The sequence below is a fragment of the Scomber scombrus genome, chromosome 2, assembly GCF_963691925.1.
Source record: "Scomber scombrus chromosome 2, fScoSco1.1, whole genome shotgun sequence".
NCBI lineage: Eukaryota > Metazoa > Chordata > Actinopteri > Scombriformes > Scombridae > Scomber > Scomber scombrus.
In genome coordinates, this window is record NC_084971.1 from 13142058 (window position 1) to 13163991 (window position 21934).

The following is a 21934-nucleotide window of genomic DNA, read 5'->3' on the forward strand; positions in this document are numbered from 1 at the left end:
ATGCTGCACACACGAGCAATTTGAGCTAGCCGTCACACTCAGAAATAGTGACTGTGCATCCCCCAAACAGCAAGGGGATCAACACCCGTAATGAAGGCATCCATGGAAGCTCCTCATGTGGCCAGACACACACACAAACACACACACAGCCTCAGCTATAAATGAACAGAATCAACCTCACATGAGCTCGCTGTGAGGAATGGATTCACATTGGCTGATGAATATGAACTCCAACGACTGCACTTCACTGTACAGGCCAGTGTTTTCCCTTTGCCAGTAAATATGCAAAATGACAGTCAGTTAATTGAGTAGATTAGGTGACCTGGAAGATTTCTAATCTAATTTCCATACTAATGCGGACCCTCGGGGCCCAGTAACGGGGGTAGTCCCCCCCTAACCCCCCTTTCCACCACTGGCAGTGGCTGCACACTCTCATGACTGGCAAGCAGCTGAGGCTCTGTTCACAATGGTAACATTTCATTGGTTATCAGCAGTAAAATCAACAATTAGGATGAATGATAATAAAAAGTCAATTCTTCATGGATCTAACCTCGCAAGGAGAGAATTAATACATTGTTCTGGTTATATAATCATAACCATCTGATGTTAAAAGACCAGCCTGATGGTATTTCCACATGACAGACGATCAGCACAGATCCGCTAAGTGGATAATAAATATGTGTGTTTTGTTGTCAGATAAGTGACAAATTATTTACTCTCATCATTCATCAACACTCCAGAATAATTAAAAGCTAGAAAGTCTGGTGAAGTCTGCATTTTCATGTCAGCTCCGAACTTTATGATCTCAAATGTTTGACACTTTAATAAGGTGACGGCTGCAGGGATCAAAAGAGACACTGTCTGCATCAAAAGCTCATTTGGCCAAAAACTTGGCACATCTCCTTCTCCCATGGTCGGAGGCTGACCCCGTTGCCATGGTTACTCCACTCTAATATCTATGCAAACGTCTTCTCGCTGCATGGGAAGGCCCACTGCTGGCCGGAGCTGACACTGTCCAGGACTGCCCCCACACACACAAACAGAGTAAAAGGCCTGTAAACACAAGAATATTATAAACCCTGTGCAAAATACATAAATAAGCACACATAAACATACATGTAAATACATGCACATCCAAAGTTATGGCATATGGATGCTCATATGGATATGGACAAGCTGGACAGAAGTCAGCCGTGTTCCACGCCAGGCCGGATGCTTTCAGTAATTCATCCACCCACAAGTGTATAATAAGGTTATTCTAACCACCCACCCTGCTGGGACCACAGGCTCTGGCAACCAAACAACTCTGGAATCTAAACACTCAGCCCACACATGTATCATATCAAACAGCACCCTGACTGTGGATGTACAATAGCATGTAACAAGAGATCGCTCAGCTCCGCCTGACTCCTTCAGTCAGAGGAATCAGTGAAGAAAAAATAAAATACTGAAGCTGTGGATCAGCTGTGCTGCTCAATGCAGTTTTATCAAGATATTTCTATTGCTATTTCTTACCCTGTGAAAGACGTTAATTTATCGGTGCTTTTTTTTTAAGGTTTTGCAGGGATCCCTGAATAAAGTTGCATAATTATCCCCAGTATGACTGCCAGCTTTTTCCTCCACCTTCAAGTGTGACTATTAGAAACAGGCCCGGTGTAAACTTTAGACATGGTCGGAAATGTTACAAATGGCATCCTCCTCTGGGGCGTAGCATCATAAAGTTGCAAAAGATTTCACTACCCTCAATGTTGTAACTACTAGTAAAAACATCCCAAATTAACACTATTTCAACATGTCAGTCAAGATAAGTGAAATTTTAATTTCATGTAAAATGACAGCTGAATTACTTAAAAGTATTGTATGGTTTATAATAACACAGTAAATAAAAATGTTATTCCCGTTATGCGTTTCTTCTGGTTTCATTGGGCGTAACACATACACACAAACTAAAACACTCTGGTGTATGAGTCCAACTCCGCCATGTCTGACCAAACCCAGAGCTTCAGGTTTAAACAAGCCAAATGAATGACAGATGAAGTCGAAACCCAGAGAGACAAGAAAATCCAAGATAACACAATGAGGCCTGGTTGCACACATACACACACGTCCTCTAACAAAGGAAAAAAATTGGAGTCCAAGACTCAATCAATTTGCAGCATGTAGAGAGAGTGGAGCCACATGTTTTTGATAAGTCCTCTAGCAGAGCAGGGTGAGGTAATGATGAAGTCATCTCTGTCCTCTAGACAGGTTCAAATTCACTGGGCCGTGTACATTTTAAATGACTCACCAACACACAGATGTGTATTTCCATTTTTTTGAGGGGCGGGGGGGTGCTACACAGTGAAAAAATAACTGCAAAAGCATTTTACTTTTCAGTAGGTATCAAGACTAGAAATTAAATGAAGGAGCTGCAGCATGCGAGTAAGCTACCTCATCTTCTTCTACACACCTGTCACTCAGGAAGTTCTTTTCACCTGAAAAAAAAGTGTTATTGAATATCTTCACCCTTGATCTTCCTCTTCATTCTTCAGTTCATGTTTCCCCAAAATGTTTCCAAGGAATCAAGTCTTACACCTCATTAACAGTCTGTGCAGACTGCACCCACTCCACCAGTCACTGCCGATCTGTTATTACTGTCACTTCATCAATAAGGCTGCCAGTCCATTCCTCTGGCATGGTGGACACTGTTCTTCCTGTATCTCCACATGGATCTCAGTGTTAGCTGAGCTCAGAGATCTTGGGTCTTGGGTTTTTATTTTGAAGTTATTCATTAGGGGAGAGAAAATAAACAAAAGAGAACAGCTCAGACAGAGAGACTGCAGCAGAAGTGTTGAGATTAAAGATTCCCTTCTGCTTAGCTAAATGTTATTTTGCAATGACAGTACAGTCTGTCCATGGAGAGTACTAAATTCAGATTCTGGCTAATTCCAAGAGGTAAACTGTTCAATTATAACCAGCTTTCATTTCAAGCATGAAGAATAGGCAATGTTCCTCTTCTTCACTCAGACTGGTGACCAGAGCCAGAAGACTTGCCGTCTTGCCTCCCTAGAGTCCCAAGCAACTGCAAAATTCATGAGGACCTTACGAAACACTCAGAGCAAAACAAGAAAGAAAATAGAGTTTTCATCAAAGGGGATGTGCGGAGGCGGAGGAAAAATAAATATGGACTGTGTTTGCAATTTCTACCCATTCCCTCATTGGCTTTGGGTTAAATATCTCACTTATAGAAAGTCCCAGAGGGATTTTGAAATGTGGGCGCCTTCTGACCAAGTAAATCAGAGAATGAGGGGAATTCCTTCTTAGATGTCAGATCCATATGGTGAACATTCACAGTTTCTACTGGAGAAAAAGATAAGAGAAAAAAGGAGGAAACAGCAATGAAAAATCTATTATGTCAGAGTAGAGGCCTTTGGATAAAATAAACATATTTATCTGGGCTCTTTTTAAGTTCAGCCTGCCGGGCTTTGGTGCGGCAATGGATATCCTCAGAGAGTCATTAAAGGTTGAGAAATATCCGAGAGCCAGAGGTGGTTGGGGAGGTACTCGTGGGTAACATGCGATTTGAGAGAGGGAAAGATGTCTGCTAGACTTTTGATGTGCAGAACTCAGAGGCATGGCAAGAACCAATAAGACAAAATGAGTCAGGGAAGAAAAAACTAAACAAACCAGGCAAAAAGCGGGAAACAGAGAGGACATGAGAGATACATGCATGCACAGGGAAAGCCAGTTGTTAGCAATCCGCCTGTAAATGTTTTTTTTTTTTTTTTTTTTGTTTATTTTAGAATAGTTGCATTTAAATACCTCTGCATCTACAGCTTAGCTTACCACTTTGACCTAAAGGAGTACTCCATCAATTTAGCATTTAGCAGAGTATTTATGAATAGATTCCAGTAACTCTGCAATATCCGTAATTTAAATGACTTATGAATACTTTTGCTCATGTAAGAAATAACTAAATGCTGATCAGACATTGTAAATTAACCAGTTTAAAGACTCGGTTGACCCTAAATATAACTTAAAAAACTTCATGTGAACTTTACAACGACCTACAGGCTTTTTTTCTCCATAGGATCATTGTTTGTTCTAATAGCTGATCGACAGGCTTTTGTTAAAGCTCATATGTGGAGGATTTGTAATATCTCAATCTCGGAACCCATCCATTTAGCATTTTGGGGCTTCTGGCTGTTTGACAAGTTAGAAATGTCAGCTGATTATTACAGATAGCAAAACAAAAAAGTAAACTCAAGTACTGCACCTTCTCCTTTAGTATATAACTTGTATCTGTGAATCTCTTATCCTCTGCAGGAACTGTTGTATTGTACATATTGTATTGTATTGTATTGCCCTATGACCTCTTTCAACAAGTCCAGCACTGCAAAGTATTTGAGAGTATTGTTTTCCCTTCAACATATCAAAAATATGACGGTCATTAAAGTTAAATAATGTATCTGTATATGCATGTCTGTTTTTGTGGTCCAATACTGCGCCTGTCTGGTTGGCAGACACTGTCTAGGACTAAAGAGCTATTAGTGACTAATTGTACTGCTTCTACAAACAAGAAACAGCACAATATCAATAACTCACCCCGTAACGTTACTCATGTGAAAGAACGTTACAATTGTATAATATATACCATCCATAATATACCAGTAAGGGTGACAGTGGCAGCATATGTTTCACTTTTACATCCATTCAAACGACAGTAAACAACGACTACAGGCGATGACGTAGACTTTAAACACGGAAAGTGGTTGTGTTCTGTCTACGACCCACAAATATGTATAAAATCACCCGCTTACCTGCAGAGAAGAGGTCATAGGAGCTGACAGTGGACCTGTAGGAACATTCAGACGAACCCAGACCTACTCAGACCCTCACTCACGTTTGAATTCAATGGTACCGTTAAAGGACGACGCTATCTGCCAGCACTTTCACTGATGTCCAACCAATATGATGGGCTTAACTCGCTGCCGGCAGACAGTCCACATGTTTTGTAGATCTTCTTTGCCGGCTGCAGCGGAAACACTAGCTCACAATTTGGCAGGAAGTGGAGTCTCATTCATAGCAGTCGGCGTCCGCTTTTTTGCAAATCCCTTGCTTGGGACGGCGCACACGTGATTCACGCGGGCTTATGTTGATGTCCATTATTTATGTTTGTCCCCAATTCAGACAGGAAGAATATATATGATCCTCAGCTGTGGTTCACCAGACTAGGACAAGAACATGTCTCACAATGCAGGCTTTAAACCTAATGCTATGTAGGCTGCATGCAGAGAAAAGTGTATTAAATAGGTTAGGGTTAGCTTACATCATATTATTGACAATTTACTGGATGTTAATACATCCAATACAGAGCTTTTATGAACGATTGTCACATATCCAAACATTTTACAACTCTACTTACTGTTTAGTATTGAGGTCATCTTCCTTCTGCTATCTATACTGTTAATGTTGCTTATGCATTTGTGGCTTAACTCATATTTTGTCATATTAAGAGTAAAAATGTATTTTTGTGCAAAGACTGAATCACCAGCCTTTATGGTTATAAACTACAACTCATATAAATATGCTGTGTTGCCTCCATCTAGTGGCCATGAAGGTGGTGGTGCAGGATGAGATTTCATAAAAATTAATAACGTGGACACAGATTTAGGAAAAGTGTTTAAATAAATCTTAGTGATACATCTATGAGACTTATTTTCTATGTTGTGTGGTTAAAAAATGTTTATTTGTCTTAAATGGATTTGTGTAAAGATGTGTGCATAAGCTCTAACAGAAAGAAGTTTGATTAAAAACTAAAATACAAAAGCTGAAACAATGTCTCTAATAACACTAGGCCGATATAGTGTATCCTGTAAAAACATCCACATCTATCATCTGTCATCACTACAAACGTACAGGTGTATGCTTCAACACTGCAGAGCAAATTCCATTCCTGCAAAGATCAAATAAGCTGTGTTTTTGTGTTTTGGTCTGTTGAGCATAGCACTGCAGAGGAATGTGTACAGGCCCATGGCATATCATGAGAACTCCGGCATTAAATATTTTATATAATCTAGTATGTATATGATGTGCATTATTGTCTATTATGAACAATTTTGGAGACAGCTTTTACATCATAAGACTATACTAGTAAAAAAACAAACACAACAAAAAAAAACCTTTATCATTTCAGCTAAAAAAAAAAAGTCCACATATGGTTCTCATATGTCCCATGTTGCACCACTGGAAACACTGGACTACTGGAACACATTAATGGACAGGTTAACAATTAGTCCTAAAACAACAACAAATACATATTTACACGTTTCTCTTGCTTGCTTGTTATCATTCCCCCTCTACAATTTGACCATTAGAAGATCCCTTCATAATGCACTTTCAATGTAAATGATGGTGATGTGCGTTTAAAAGCTAATGAAGCTTTGAGTGCCCAAATTAGTCATTAGTGAAAATTCCCTCCTTTTGTTACTTTACTTCAATTGCAGATGAACATGAAAGCACTGCCTGTTGAGACACAACGAGCAAACTTTTTTTACTAAAAAATTGCAAAGATAATATAATGAAAATAAATATTTTTTGTTGGCATTTGTGATTGTTAGTTTTACAGAATCATTGTTGCTGATTCATATTTGGGAAAAGCAAAGCAAAACAAACAAAAGACAAGACGTCTACTAAATTACTTCTCTAGCAAGAAAAGATGCCAAGCTAACCACAGACAGTCCTACAGTTGGCTATTTTCTGTAGTTACTTTCCTTCAGAGTCAGAAACTTTGGAAGGATGTAGGAGTTTCAGCAGCTGGCCCGATGATCATCATTTGCTCAGTATTAGCAAAATTAGCATGACACATCCATGGGAAATGCATCAGGTTCAATAAACCAGAACTCAATCAATGACTATGCTTGATAGAATTTGCTCTCTGAGACTTTTAGGTGACACCCAACTGGCATTCCAAGCAATTGTCTACATGCCAAGAAAAACTTAATAAACTACTGACTTCAAATAGCCTTTGCAAGAACAAAGATGTTTCTCTTTCTGTTTTGTCTGTATCACATACATTTTATTTCATTTGACAGAGGTTTGTGGAAATAGGATTTAGCACTGACTACAAGGAAGGTCTTATGACAACCTGAATTAAGTCAATAAGGCCTGAAATAATTGGAGGGGTTTACAGCTCTTCCTCCTCGTGACTCTGAGGAAAGGACAGACTGCTGGTCCCGAGTGCAGGATGTATGGAGACTATCCACACATAGAGCACATGTGTGTTTGTTCAAGTGCATGATTTTCCCTCACCAGATTTACAGAAGTTCTGTTTTTGAACAATAGATACTTGCATGCAGTTTGTATCACATCTCATCTTTCATGTACTGTGAGAATCTTTATTATTTAACTTCCTGCTTTGCTTGAGTGCAGACACTCTCCTCTTTGCTCTCCGCTTCACTTTACTGGATACCTCTATATCACTGGGAACTTAATTATGAAAATAACTGAAGGCTACCACTATTATTTAAACTGTTTTACTTTGTGAGTGTGGCCTATCAGTAGCACAAGCCTGCACTGAGTGGGATTGAGAAGCTCAGCTAACTTAAAAAAAAAAAAAAACATCTGTATAATTGGGTTCTTCTTTTTTTTTAATTGTATGTTTTAATGTTTCCAATTTTTAATGTTAAATGTTTGTTTTTATGTGTTTGTTTTAAACACTGCCCACATATAAACAAGTCCTAAACATTTTTTTTCTTTTCCCTTAGGGGAACAATAAAAGCAACTAAACTGAACCAAAACAATAACTGTGTGAATTGACTTGTTAAATTCCATAAACCTTATCTGATCTGATACAGACTGTGATCTGAGAGTCAATCATGTCCTCTCACGAGACAGGTGGGGTTTTTCCTGTTGTTTTTCTTCCCTGTAAGATTCTAAATGATCAGAGATATAATTATTGGTGTCAACAAAAGGGTGTGGAACATCTTTATATGTTTTCTTCATTCTGGTACTTCTGGTGCTTAATTATATTCTCAAAGTCACTTCATAAAACTGACATTAGTTTTCCATACTTTTGGAGACACCAGATGCCAAAACACTCAAACATTAATCCTTTGTAACATTGTGGTGGGGATCACTTCATCTAGAAAACTAGTACTGTAATGTCTCTGCTCTTTCTATTTCCCTCAGTCCTTGTTTGTCAGTGTGTATTTTTGGCATTTGTGTGTGTGTGTGTGTGTGTGTGTGTGTGTGTGTGTGTGTGTGTGTGTGTGTGTGTGTGTGCATGTGCAAACGGCAAACCCTTGTGGACGCACAGGGACACAGACACGTTCACTTCACAATTGCAGCTCTGCAATCAGTGATCTAAACAAGCCAGATGAAGGACCTGACCCACTTAACAGGCCCTCTAAAATGTGTAAATAACTGCATGGCCTACCCCAAACAGCACACAATGATGGGCCATCGGGCTGCTATTCTTAGAACAAGTTACTATTTTCTCACCCTAATTTTTTCCTCAACCCTGTCACAAGGACAGCTGAGGAATATTATATGAGAAGAAAGAGGAAGATGCAGAAATAGGGTCGAAAAGGCACCACAAGCAATTTAAAAGAGCCACTGCAAATAGCTGAAAAAACATTAAATTGTGAGAAGAAGCTGGATTCTGGCACCTTGTATGTAATTATTCCTGTAAAGCACACCCCTGTATATTATTTATGATCTAAATTTTAAAAGGCTGCTTTGTTTTTTTCATCTACATGGAACACAGGATGGAAGACTGAACCTTTCAATGTAATACATACATTTGCACACCTGCACTTTATATTGATTACTGCACTTAATCTGGCTCTATATTTGGCATTGGTCCCAAACTTCCACTTTTTAAAATAGAGGACTGTTTTTTTATAAATATGTTTTGGTTTTTATGCCTTTGACTACATGGTTGCTGTTTATTGCCACCACTGTGTTCTTGTGACCTATGTGTGACAATTACTCCACTTTCAGTTTACATTTAGCCTCAAGCTGAGAATAGCCACAGCAGGGACGAGCCACCTCTACCTATAATAGCGGCAAAATATTCATTCTCCCTCCCCAACCTCCATAAATGAGACACTGATGCCAAGCTGGCCAATCACAGGCTGACACAGACAGACTGCAGCTGAACAAGAGAACTACAAGGGAGGCTGCAGACTTGTGCAAACCAGTCATACATGACACGTTCTGCAATCACTAAACTTCTCATACTGTAACTGAGCTGGGGGATTTTTCTTCTTTTTTTCATCTACACTTTCAGTGTGGGTTTGCATGACTTCAGTTTTGTTATAATTTCCCTTTTTCCTAAATTCCCTTTTTCTCTTCGCTGTCTGTCTTGCACACATCTCCCACTATGAACCTTCTAACAGCAACCCTGCTGTTTTTGTTACTTGGTGAGTATTTTTTATTATATTAACTTTTGAATTAAGTCGACCTCAAAGATAACAGACATGTTCAGAAGTCTAATGTTTATGCTAGTTGTTTTAAACCATGTGTCATGTAAGCAGAGAATTTCTTTCAAACAGCTTGTAATGTCATTGATTAGTTTCTCTACTTTGGGTGATGTTCTGTTTCTATATGAAAAAAATCTCTTTTCCTTGGTTGGTAGTATAACCTGCTGACTCTCTTGCTCATTGACCCATGGCTAATTATTTCTGTGTTAATCTTTCTTAAAAATGTTTTACTTCTGAGACCAGTTGTGCAGTAGTTTTAGCAGCAGCTCAGTTTTACTGATAAAGTGTTATTAGGTTGCATCCTCCCCTTGGAATCCCACTATGTTGTGCAAAGACTTCAAACAATGTAAATGATAAAATTAGAAACATCTGATATTGATAAGCACTCTAAATGAACCCCAGACATGTTAATTTGCTGAAAATAAAAGAAACTAACAATACAACCAACCGAGGCCTACACAGTGTAACCTTTCAAAAAGTCTGTTTTTTATTGATCTTTTATATTCCCCAGAATTCAATAGGATTCAAAGAATCCTTAGTTGTATCTTGCACTAGTCATGAGAAATTTCACCAGACATTCACAGAAAAGACTTTGATGCAGAATTTAGGTCTGTCAAGTCTGACAAGTTATGCCCTGAAACTAACCTGCTTTATTAAATATTGGTCGTAGTCCAAGGCAACTTCTTAGGCTCCTTCTCTCAGCATTGGGGACTGTTCCATGTAACAACCTTCTGACTAGACTGAAACAATGTTTTCTCCAAAGATCTGCCTCACCAGTCCTTCATCTAATTCATACAATGGCCAGTCAATAGTAAGAATAATTCCTATTTGTCCTTTTTATTTATTTTAATATAATTGATACAACTGATGAAGTTGATTGAATACCACATCTGTGATCACATTGTGAAAGTAACATTTCATCTTCTAACTCTCACTTCAAATGCCATATGGACTGAATCACTGAATTACAGAAATGAAAGTGTCTACTATATTTAACATTTAGAACATTATATCTATCGGAACTTGAATGGGGTGACAAACAAATTTAGAAAATATTTCCACATGATGGTGAATATCATGCCACTTACAAAACTGCTGTTTGACTAACAAAAATTGTTCAAAGTTATAGGTTGTTTGAAACAATGTTGTGTGTAATTTAGTCAAGTAACTAAGTGTAATGTTTCTGTGATATAGCAGTTGTGTGTCTGGAATGTACACATTTAAGTCATTAAATGGGGGGGGGGGGGGGGGGGGGGGGGGCTGCAGGCTGAACTGTGTCAGCTGTCTCAAGAGGTCAGCAGGGTCAGTAGACCAGCACACTAGCATCATGCACAATTCTGAGAGTGATATAATTCTCGAAAAGGATTTTTTAATTTACCTTTACTTGTCTCAACTTCCTCATTCATTAGTGTGCTGCCACAACTGTGTATTAATAAACCAGTAGCGCCAAACAAATAAACTGAAAAATACATTTTGAAACAAGCTTCAGCAATGAACTCTCAAACTAATTATATCTTTATTATGATTGTTTTGCTTCTTCTTTCGGACACATTATTGAGGGGCTTTTCCAACGTCAACATTTTTGTATCATTTGTACTTTTTACGATGTATTACTTTTTTCACATTCAAATGAATGTTATTACTCTTAAACCACCGTTTAACCCTTTCAACTACTATTCATACTCACTCCCACTTTCATCTAGAAACAACCAGTCTCTAACCTTTGTACTTTCGTTAATCCCACTTCAAGGTTTATACTCATTTCACACCTTTTCAAATTTTTATGTTGATGTGTATTTGGCATGTTCAAAAAGTCAACTCAAACCGCAACTTTGTTCAGTATTTGAACTCTTTCAAAAGTATCAAGGTCACATTTCCTGCTATTGTAGTTTGTAAACATGATGACAGTCACATTTGGCAGTAGCCTAAAAGTTAGTTTACACCTTTGAGTTAAAGCTTGGTATGAATATCACCAACTGAATGAGTATTAGGTTATGAGGTAGTACACATGTTGGCAAAAAGTTTTAAAGTAAGTGGACACCCTGATACCTGTATGGGCATTACTGTATAAATTGATATTTCTTGCTCCAGTGTGATTAAGGAACTGCTGTTCACTTCATTGTGACAGTTGATCCTCACTGGCTTACAAGAATGCACATACTGCATAGAATTTGAATTTAAGATGTAGTTGTTTTTAACATAAAACTTCCAAAGATCATTGCAGCAGAAAAAGCCACAACTTAACAAGGGAACCCACAAGAAGAGCTCAATAAAGGGAAGTCATATCAACACACGGACATCAAAGTTATGCCATACTATTTAATAGGAAACGAAAAAGACTTCCTTAAGTACTCTATGGTGGGTGTTTTTGTCAGAACAGAAACTTCTCTAAAGAAATGAAGTTCATATTGGATGATACTGCAGCAAATTATGAACATCCAATTCCAATGCACGAAAATGTGTCGTGTCATGTGTATTGTGGAGACAAATAAGGGTGTGGAGGTCATGGTGGTGTTATTGGATGCATCTGTTATGGATTCAGTTTTGAGCTGGAAACCAGTACTCATGATATATCTCAAACCATTAATTATGGCTTTCTTTATCCATGATGAGAATTTCCCCCCAACATTAACAAACTGTTGCACGGATTAAAGGAACATTATTTGAACAACAGATTGGCAATTGAACATTAAAAAACGTCACTGAACATAAGTCAGGGTTAACAGGATCATCCATTATCAGCCTCTCTTCTTTGGGATAGTTTGTTCAAAAAAAAAAGAAAAAAAGAAACTCAGAGTACTACCATCACCTCCTCCTTGTCGTCCTTTTCAGATTCCATCTCCTGCGTTCAATTTCTGGCACCTATAAACATGGGAGGAGTCACGGGGCAAGTGCAATTTGACTCCACCTCCCAGATGGCCACTGTCAACATATCTGGCGCTGGATCCTGTGGTGCACTTAACTTTTCCCTCAGTGAATTTCCTGTCATGTATGGCCACTTTGCTCAGCCCTGTTCTGAAGGAAACATTGGCTCTAGCGTTTTTATCTTTGCGGCTGATTCCATCTCAAACTCCACCATCAATGTGTCACTTCTGTTTGAACAAAGATCAAACCTAGATGACTTCTCTCTGACTTTGCAGACCTGTAATGGCACCAAAGTATGCACAGTTGTAAGTCGACATCAAAAGGTCTTGACACGTCAGGCCAGATTCACTGGACCCATTGGGGGTAATGTTTACGTCCGTCTGAGCACAAACCACACCAACGCAAGGCTTCTTGCAGGCCTTATTACAATCAGTCAGGTCAATGCCTCCCAAACAAATATCACACTCTTTGGCTCTATGAGCACTGCTGCAAGCTGTGATATTCTTCTTGGGAGCTTAGATCCCTCAGCTTTGACCAATCTGGGTGTCATAAAGGTTGGAACCCCTTTACAACCTGAGAAGTCTCGTTTGGACCTGACCAGCTTCAACATCAACACTGCCTTTCTTCTCCTCCCCGTAGGGTCAAGTTTCAAGTGTGCTCAGATCTATAATGTGCCAGGGAAGCAGGTGAGCGCGATTGTGAATATGAAAGGGATCAAAGGATACTTCAGCTTCCATCAGGCTTCCCCGTTTGATGTGACAGAGTTAAGGGTGAACCTGAGTAACTTACAGAGCAGAGTTGGTCCTTACCATATCCACAATTTCCCTGTCCCCTCAGTCAGATTGCCTGTCTCAGGTCTGTGCTCAAATGATAATGTGGGTGGTCACTGGAATCCATTTGGTGTCAACAAGAATGACCCAACATACCCCAAAGGGCCTGGATCAACACATGACAGGTATGAGATCGGTGACCTCAGTGCCAAGCATATGTCCCTTGCAGGTAAAAACGATTTGGACATGGTGTTCATGGACTTCAACCTCCCTTTGTTTGGACAAAACAGCATTGTAGGTCGGTCAGTTGTGATTCACCAAACAGATGGTGCAAGGTATGTTTGTACCAGCATCGGCTATCCTGGTGAAGTAATCGTTGCCAGAGCCACATTCCAGAACATTGTGGTTGGTGAGATCTGGTTTACCCAACTGAAGGACAACCCTCTGTCTGATGTATCCATCTTCATGGATTTGTCATATGGAAATCCCACAATGACTAAAACCCAAAACCACAACTGGCACACACACTCCTACCCCATCAGCTCAGAGAGGGATGATGATGAAAGACGATGCATCACAACAGGAGGTCACTGGAACCCCTTCAACATTAACACAGGAGACAGCAGCTATGACCTCTACTGTGCCCCCTCCAGTCCCTTCTCCTGCGAGGTGGGAGACCTCTCCAGCAAACACAGCACCATCAACCTTGGCATCAGACTCAGCGAAGTGGAAGCCAAAAACTTCTTCACCGATGTCACTTCCTGGTTGCAGGGGTCAGGCATTATTGGTCGCTCTGTGGTTATCCATCAAGAAAAAAGAGGAGCATCAAGGATTGCTTGTGCCAATGTTACAATGGTGCGTGTCCCAAAGGCGAGCTTAGGTACTTGGTTTGGCCCCGGGATGTCCAGCGGGCAGGTTTGGTTCTCACAGTCCATCCCACAAGGCCCCACACATATAAACATGTCCCTGATGAACCTGAACGCCTTAGCTGGGGGTTACCATGTTCACATACTGCCCATCAAACCTGGCAGCATAGAGCCCTGCTCGAATGCAAACATTATGGACCACTTCAACCCGCTGGCCTGGAACGTATCAATGTCCCCTGCACCTGGAGCTGGCACCTCTGATCAGTATGAGATGGGGGATATTAGTGGGAAGTTTGGGATGCTGAATGGCCTCAACCAATCCCAGGGTGTACACATGGATGCAAACCTACCATTAACAGGGCCTTATAGCATTGAGGGAAGGTCCCTGGTTGTTCACTACAGCAATCGATCAAGGTGAGAACCTGTGTGCAAAAATATATGTCTTTGTTTTAGTGTAAGAGTGCTTATTTGATGGAAAGTAAAATGAAAATGTGAAAATGAAAGAGAGACAGGAGATATAGTTTGAAGAAATAGGAAACACATAGGATGACCACAGCTAACCCTAACCCTAACCCTAACCCATATCTAAAGAGGAAACGGTGAGCATTGTAACTACTTTTTCCCAGGCCGTGAGCATGTTTCATCATTTATTGTGCATAAAATATGATACAGTATCATGCCGTAACATATATATTGTATATGACATACAACAGTTTGAGTAGTCACTGATGATTTTTGCAGCATGTATAGACATCCAAGCTTTACCAGCCTGAACTGCCTCTGGCCCAATAACAGACTTGGCCAGTCTATTGAGGACAATTACAGGTGTAGGATGTCATAGACAGTGTGCCATATCTTCCTAATGTTTTGTATTATAACACAGAGATAATCTTCCTCATTCATTGAGAATGACTCAACAAAATATATTGTGAAGGAGAAAATCCTAAAGTTTATCCCTGCAGGATTTGGATATGCTTTACTCATCTTTTTGTGTTTGTGTTTGTGTTTTTGTGTCTTCCTATATGTGTATGCATGTTTGTATCCTCTACAGAATGCAATGTGCAGACATCTCTGCTGACAGAGATATAGATGGACAATGGACAATTGCCAAGGCTGTTTTTAATGGCGCCTTGACTGGAACAATCAGGCTGGTAAGAACAGACAGAAGCCTAAGTCTTATCCATTGTTACCACATATCAATGTATTAAAAATACATAATTAAATTACAATGCATTATACATCTGTATATTCTTTTTTCTTTGTCTCACACGTTCTTTTATTTTTATGGTGATGAATAGTGCAAAAAATAACTAATAATGCACAATACAAAGTTGTATTTATTTGTTGCAGATAAAATAAATGAATCAGTAGAAATTTTATATTTGAGTTTAGGGAGAACAGCTGCCATTTGATTAGACTTAGGGTTAGGGTTAGGGTTAGGGTTAGGGTTAAAACACGGGTTTGTCTCATCTCATACATGGCCTTTATTGAATTTATATCTGGTGGATCACATAAGCAACTATAATAATCTGATCTCAACTGCACAATTTCATTTTAGAAATTAGTCAATTTTTAGCATCAGGAATTGATTTTAAGGAAGGACGTTTGCTCAACTTGTTCTGTAGAAGGTAATTTATGTTTTGACAGGTTATAAAAATTTCCACATAACAGAAAATAGTTCCCCTTTTTTCTTGGTAACTTTATAGGAACCAAGCTGCCACAAAAATCTGACAGAGTATTTCTGCTGACAGTGTATTCATTATGCCTGTGGCGGGTATCAATAGGGAGGTATGGGAAGCTGGGGCAAGACCATTAGCTTAGCTTAGCATCCGTCTGCTGGCTAGTAGAACCTACAGGCTCCCTGAACTAGGAAGCTCACAGAGGGAACAGCTGTGTTTGTCAGCTGCCCTCCAGAGGCCCCATACTGAGCTCCGATGCACCACATCTATGAATAAGAGCTAGTAGCATCTCCTGAGAGGCAAGTCTAAGAGCTCTGCACCACATCCACAGATAAAAGCTAGTAGCATCTCCTAAGAGGCAATATTAGCAAGGAGAAAATTGAATATATGTGTCCCTTCAGTTTCAATCTGCAAGTTCTGCTTAGGCAGATTGGGCACAAAGTGAGTCTAAGAATAGCATAACAATGCTATATGTATGCCATATCCACATATCCTCACTTAGTGTCCACTTTAACTACCTATGTGTTTTAGCAAAGACAATCTGGTTGAAGATCAATTCAGTCTATTTACTTGTTCATTGATATTGGATATTTTGGTTTTACTCTGTTCCAGCGCCAGCAGATGTTTCCTGATGGGAGTAGCAGCGATACCACACTGGAAGTGAACCTCCAATCTGCAATAAGACAAAATGTAAGCATGCAACATAGAGACACACACTTACAGTATTGGAACCACAATTATGTATATAGATATATACAGCAAACAATTCTCAATTAATGTGTTCATGAAGAGGAACAAAAGAGGAAATAACAATTCAAATTTAATGGAAGGTAACAATCAATGACAAACATTAAAGCATTTACATAGTATACCAAGACCCTTAAACCCTTTTTAAAAGGAAAAACGTGTATAGAAAGCGACAAGTAAATCATGTACAATAGGTGAGATACCTGTGTGGCTTAGTGTGCATGGAACATGGGAAGTGATCATGAAACGCATTCACACCCAGTACCAAGTACTGGGTACATCAAGAAAAACTCACCTAAAACTCACAAAGAATGTAATTTATAAGTTAGTGACAAGTGTTTCAGAAGGAGGAAATACTTGCAGCACACAGATCCACGTTAATAGTTCCAGTGTTGATTATATGACGGCGAGAAAGTGTTTTAAGCTTCATTTTTCAGATATCAGGATTTGATCTCTTATTTCTAAGGTGGAGTGCTTACTAAGAAAAAGTTTTGCTGCCTGTTGATATTTACTCAGGACATAAGGTTGTGCGTTCAGACACCATTGATAAAAAACATGGTGCAAACCAATTTAATTCGGAAATTTCTTGCCTTTGAGTGCTGCAGGATTTGGAAGATATTGTAAATGTGTGTCTGGAATATGTGATGTTAATGTTTGTGTGTTACTTTGTATGTCTGTGTGCTAATTTTGATCAAACTTGATTTTTGTTTTACCTCTCAGCCTACTGAGGCATCTTTGTTCATCACAAACAACGGCGTAGGCACCAACAATAGCCAGTGCAATGGTTTGGGAGGGATGTATAATCCTTTCAACATGACATCCATGGTGAGACTACCCCATTTTTTTAGTTTTTTGCTTTTACATTTTTTATTTGGAATTGGAATTTGTAATAGCACTTGTTGAACAGAGCTGCATTTTTGGTATCCATGAATGGTAAATGGGCTGCATTCTAGTGTCTGTCTACGGAAGTCTATTGCTGCCATGCCAGAAAAAGAAAAAAAACATCAGTATCATGTGATAAGTTTCATGTTAAAACGTGAAGTTTCAGTATCACGTTACGTGAAATGTATCAGGTTATAACGTGATACTCATTTGAATGAGGGAACGGTGTGCAGAGAACGGATAGGAATGAGTCTCGTTTACATGATTTAAGTGTAGGCTACTTCATGCTTGGATTGAAACATGGCGAGAGCCCGCTGTTACTGAGCAGAGTGGATGATACTGTGATAAATAGGCTTACACTGAGAGGGATTTTAAAATGCATGGAGCTGTATACGGATGGTCTGACTCATTCATCCAGCTGTATACAGAAGGATGAATGAGTCCGACCCCCGTATGGTAGGGTCATTCATTCATTGATCTGACATAGAAGTAGCCACCACAGTCCACAAGCACTAACACACAAAGGATCGCACAGGTTGTGGTCTTACTCCTTAAGTGTGCTAAGTCAAATCTCTCCCCGTAGTCTTTGTGGTAGAAGGGAATGGCCTCAGCTTGTTCTAACTATAGATAGAGCCTCACTTCCAACAACTGAAGGAAAATAATCACATCAGATAGACAGCATGATGTGTGCCCCTCTCCACATACCAGCAGCGGACTGTTTCGTGACCCCACAGTATACAGAGAATACGGAGTACATCACAGGGACTCCAGCTCAACTTTGACTTATACTGAAGCATTTTTATTTTTCTGGAGTGGCAGTGAATGCAATACACTTCCACAATACGCTTCTGTAGAAACATATTGCATTCACTCAAACAAAATGTTTCTGTTTTTCTGAGTTATTTTTTTTCTGTGAAAAATTACTCAGAAAAACAGAGCTTTTTAATTTTCTTCCAATTGAATGCAATATGCGTCTGTACGTTTCAGTACAGTATCTTAGACACGTGTGAGCAGGAGATCAAACCGCGATTTTTGTGATTAGTGGTCGACTCCACTCACATCTTTGTTCATTTTAAGGATGGAAGTTAACTGAAACAAAATTGACCAAATACAAGGTGCTAAATACTTGATAGTGGCTCTTTACCATTCATAAAATACTATGTAGCCTACTGTATGATTTGTATGTTATGTGCTATACTGTAGCTTACAGTATATAACGTTGTAAGAAAAAGAGTCAAAATTACCAACATGTTTTCCTCTACAAATATAACAGCTATAGCTGGAAATTTGAACTTTTTTTTATCAAATTACAGTCAGTAATTTATTTATTTTGTAATCACTAAAAGAAATTTAAAAAAATAAAACAATTCTCCCAGTTTTGGTAATTGCTCTGTTTACTTAGAGTACTAAATAGGGCTGTAATTAAATCTGAGCTTTAATTACAACACCTTAATCAGCCTAGTAAAATTAGAAAGTGTGAGATTTTAAGATATTCTGTGGAAAGGTTTTTGTTATTAATTGATGCATTATGATGTTTCAATTACATTTTTATTCACGTCAATTAAGCATTTTGTTGTGAATTCAAGCAATGTCCCTTATACATTTATAAGTGATAGGACAAAGTATCCAGGAGTTGCAGAGAAAGAAGTGTATTACTTGTAATTCCCTTTTTACCAAAATTGCGCTTTTGTGGTGGTTCTGAAATACACTTCCTTATTTCTCTTCCCCTTCAGAGCTCCAGCTGTTCACTTGAAAAACCTCTGAGCTGTGTGGTGGGTGAGGTGTCCACAAGACAGGGCCCAGTCAGCCTGACTGTGAGACAGTTGTACACTGAAAGCATTATTCAGCTCTCTGGAGACAACACAGGTACCCCCCTACATGGTTCAAATAGTTACAATCACAGTCATAATTTTCTAATCCTCTAATTTTCTATTGAAATTAGGGGAAATCTGTCTTTTATTTAGGAGAGATAAAAATCAAATGATTAAATAAAACTGATTTTAGAATTGTGCTTGAGTGTCATGGGAAAAAAATGGTTTATTGGCTTTCTGTTTATAGTGGTGCACAGATCTATAGTGCTTAATAATGGAGACAGCATCATTGCATGTGCTGATATCCTCCCAGAATCTCCTTCAGCAAATCAGACCTTTCCCACTGTGACCACCTTCAGCAGGTGAGTGTTACCTGTCCAAATTTTAACTTCACGTTCTTCGCAAACTTTTAATATTTTCATGTACACAACCTGTTTTATATGATTGTGCCTATGGTTTATGTGGTTCTTAAACTGGTTGGCAACTTTGAGTGGACAAAGTAGTTAACTAAATGTGAGCTGTGTGTGTGTGTTTTGGTCATTTGTTTTAACATCAGACCAATTTTGGCACTTTGGGTTGTAGTAAAGTTAGGCTGAAATTTAATTTATGACAAATCTGGCATTAATGTTGTGTTTACCTGAATAAATCCTAAATTTGTGGAGAGTAAAAAAATACATATTTCAAATGATTTCTTATTCATTTTTGAACCGTGAACCCTGCTTTCAGTCCATTATTCCAAAGAGCCTAGCTCTCTGTCAGGAAGTCATCACTGAACTTTGTGAGTTAATTGTTTTTTGAGAGAATGTCTTTAATTTATATCATACCCATTTTCATATGGCAACGGTTATGGCTTCTTCCTTTTATGAAAGAAAGAAAGATATACAGTCACTTAATAGTCAGGAATGTTGCTTTCAAGATCAGTTCATCTTCAAAAATATCTGAACCATTGAGGAAACAGAAAACCCTGACGTGACTATAAAGTTGTTTATGTCTGTTTTATCAGGTATGACTTCCGTCAGAGGGTTGCTGATGTCCTCCAGGTGGAAACAGCAAGAATCACCATACTGCCCAGATCTCCCCTGTCTACAGCTGCAGGAAGGTGCCAGCAAGTCAACTTCATGGTGTCTGGTATGTCAGCTCTTTGTTGTGTTCCAGAAGCATCTATAACAGGTTTTATATCTACAAACATGGCTTTGCTAGAGCAATTAGTTTTGTCTGTTTCTTCCTCTGTATGAGGAGATTTTATCCTTTTTTCCATCCGTGCAGGACTTAGCTGGGCGCACTGTGTGCCCAGGCTGTGTTCATCGGGACAATGAACAATTATGGGCATTGAAAATCTTTAGAAAACCTGAAAAATTGCTCAGTAACCTGATGCTGTAGTTGAGTATCCGTGTGTCTCTTTTTCAGTCCCTTCCTCTATCCCAGGGGGGAACAGAGAGGTATCTGTCGAGAGGTTTCACACAGTATACCACAGGATGGGCATTTATGCCCCCAAAGGTCTCCCACAAGCTAGACAGATTATTATGCAATAATTCCTGAGAAGGCCTCCTTTACTGTGATTATGGTATAGTTACACTGCAGAACAATGCAAGAGTTTTTAAACAGAACACAGCTGAGAGAGTGTGTGATATTCATATTCATCAAATTTTCTGTGATTGAAAATTGGAATAAATGCACTTTTGTTTTTATAGTCTGGACCATTTAGAAATACACTGCAGCAAGTCATTATCTTTCTTTAGACACAAATACAGTAATTATCAAGCAGAACAAACAGTAATTGCAGCTGGGGCAGTCTATGGGTAACTAGGCGTTGCCACGTTTTCTGTGTCTTAAAGGGGATGTCAGCACAGAACTTCTGAACTCTGTCAAAACCAGTGAGAAGATGGGCAAGTTCAGAGACTCTGACTCATGTACCAGTAAGTATCCTCCATACTGTAATCATCTTCATCCCTGGAATGTGAAATTGTTCATGCCTTCATTTAAGAGAGTGGCATTCACAACTCCTACAGTCTTGTTAAACTTGTTAAACTCTTCAAAATTAACATTTCTTATTCAAACGTACACTGAAATAAGATGTGTGTTGTTTAACCCTCTTTTAATAGAGTTTCACTTCTCATTTGAATAACTTGTGAAAACCTTTCTGCTTTGATGCTTTCAGGGAGTGCAGGTGTGCTGCCAGAGCCGGAAAGTTTTCTTTTTGGCTTGATGTTTGCTGTTGTATGCCTGCTGCCTTCTACATCCTATGTATAGTTCAGAGTTTCAACCACACCTTCATCATAAGTTGGGATACATGGATTCTGACATTGTAAAACTGTGAATGTGTTCATGAAATGTAGCCCACCAGGTGGTAATATGATCATTTTATAATAACTGTTCCTCTTTGTACAATTTTGTCAGCCAGTAAAGACCTTGCTTTTTTACTATTTCATGTTTTGTAAATACCATATTAAATGCTCAATGTAGCATATTGCTCATGGTTTTTTTCATTTGAATTGTTAAATGGTGTCAAATCAATGCTGTACATTTTAAGATCTCTGGATGTTTGCATTTATGTATGTAAATCAAATTTTGTGTAAAAATATGTGAATAAAATACAGTATTTGTATGCTGTGTGCCAACAGTTATTAGGGTTTATACAATGATTGTGAGAGATGCTCTGATTCAAATACTTCAGTTATTAAATAATGGGCTATCCATATACTATTTCAGCACCACTTTCTAATAAGGGACCCTAGGAGGGGTATGTTATTGCAATTATTTTATTAATGATTAGCTAATACTTTACAGATCAGTTACAAGCTTTTAATATAAGCAAATTTAGGCTGTGATGTGTTTATTCTGCTCTAGCAG

General features: G+C 38.8%; 2 protein-coding genes across 3 annotated transcripts in view; one reads left to right on the top strand and one right to left on the bottom strand.

Annotated features, from left to right (window-relative positions):
• Positions 1-4870, bottom strand: part of add3a (adducin 3 (gamma) a) — a 105514-nt gene extending 100644 nt beyond the window's left edge. The window contains exon 1 of the mRNA XM_062428065.1: positions 4800-4870. The gene's annotated coding sequence lies outside the window, so the exon portion shown is untranslated. The remainder of the gene's footprint in view (positions 1-4799) is intronic.
• Positions 4871-9201: 4331 nt separating this feature from the next.
• cusr (Copper-only SOD repeat protein) lies at positions 9202-21683 on the top strand. 2 transcript variants are annotated; one of them, XM_062441140.1, is made up of 10 exons: positions 9202-9404; positions 12297-14379; positions 15017-15116; positions 16257-16334; positions 17112-17216; positions 19007-19139; positions 19332-19446; positions 20088-20212; positions 20920-21000; positions 21243-21683. In XM_062441140.1, the coding sequence occupies exons 1-10, from the start codon at positions 9365-9367 to the stop codon at positions 21332-21334; spliced, it is 2952 nt and encodes a 983-aa protein (XP_062297124.1). In that variant the 5' UTR covers positions 9202-9364; the 3' UTR covers positions 21335-21683. The 2 variants fall into 2 exon arrangements, with proteins under 2 accessions (XP_062297124.1, XP_062297133.1); XM_062441149.1 differs by having other exon boundaries at positions 19398-19446.
• Positions 21684-21934: the final 251 nt, after the last annotated feature.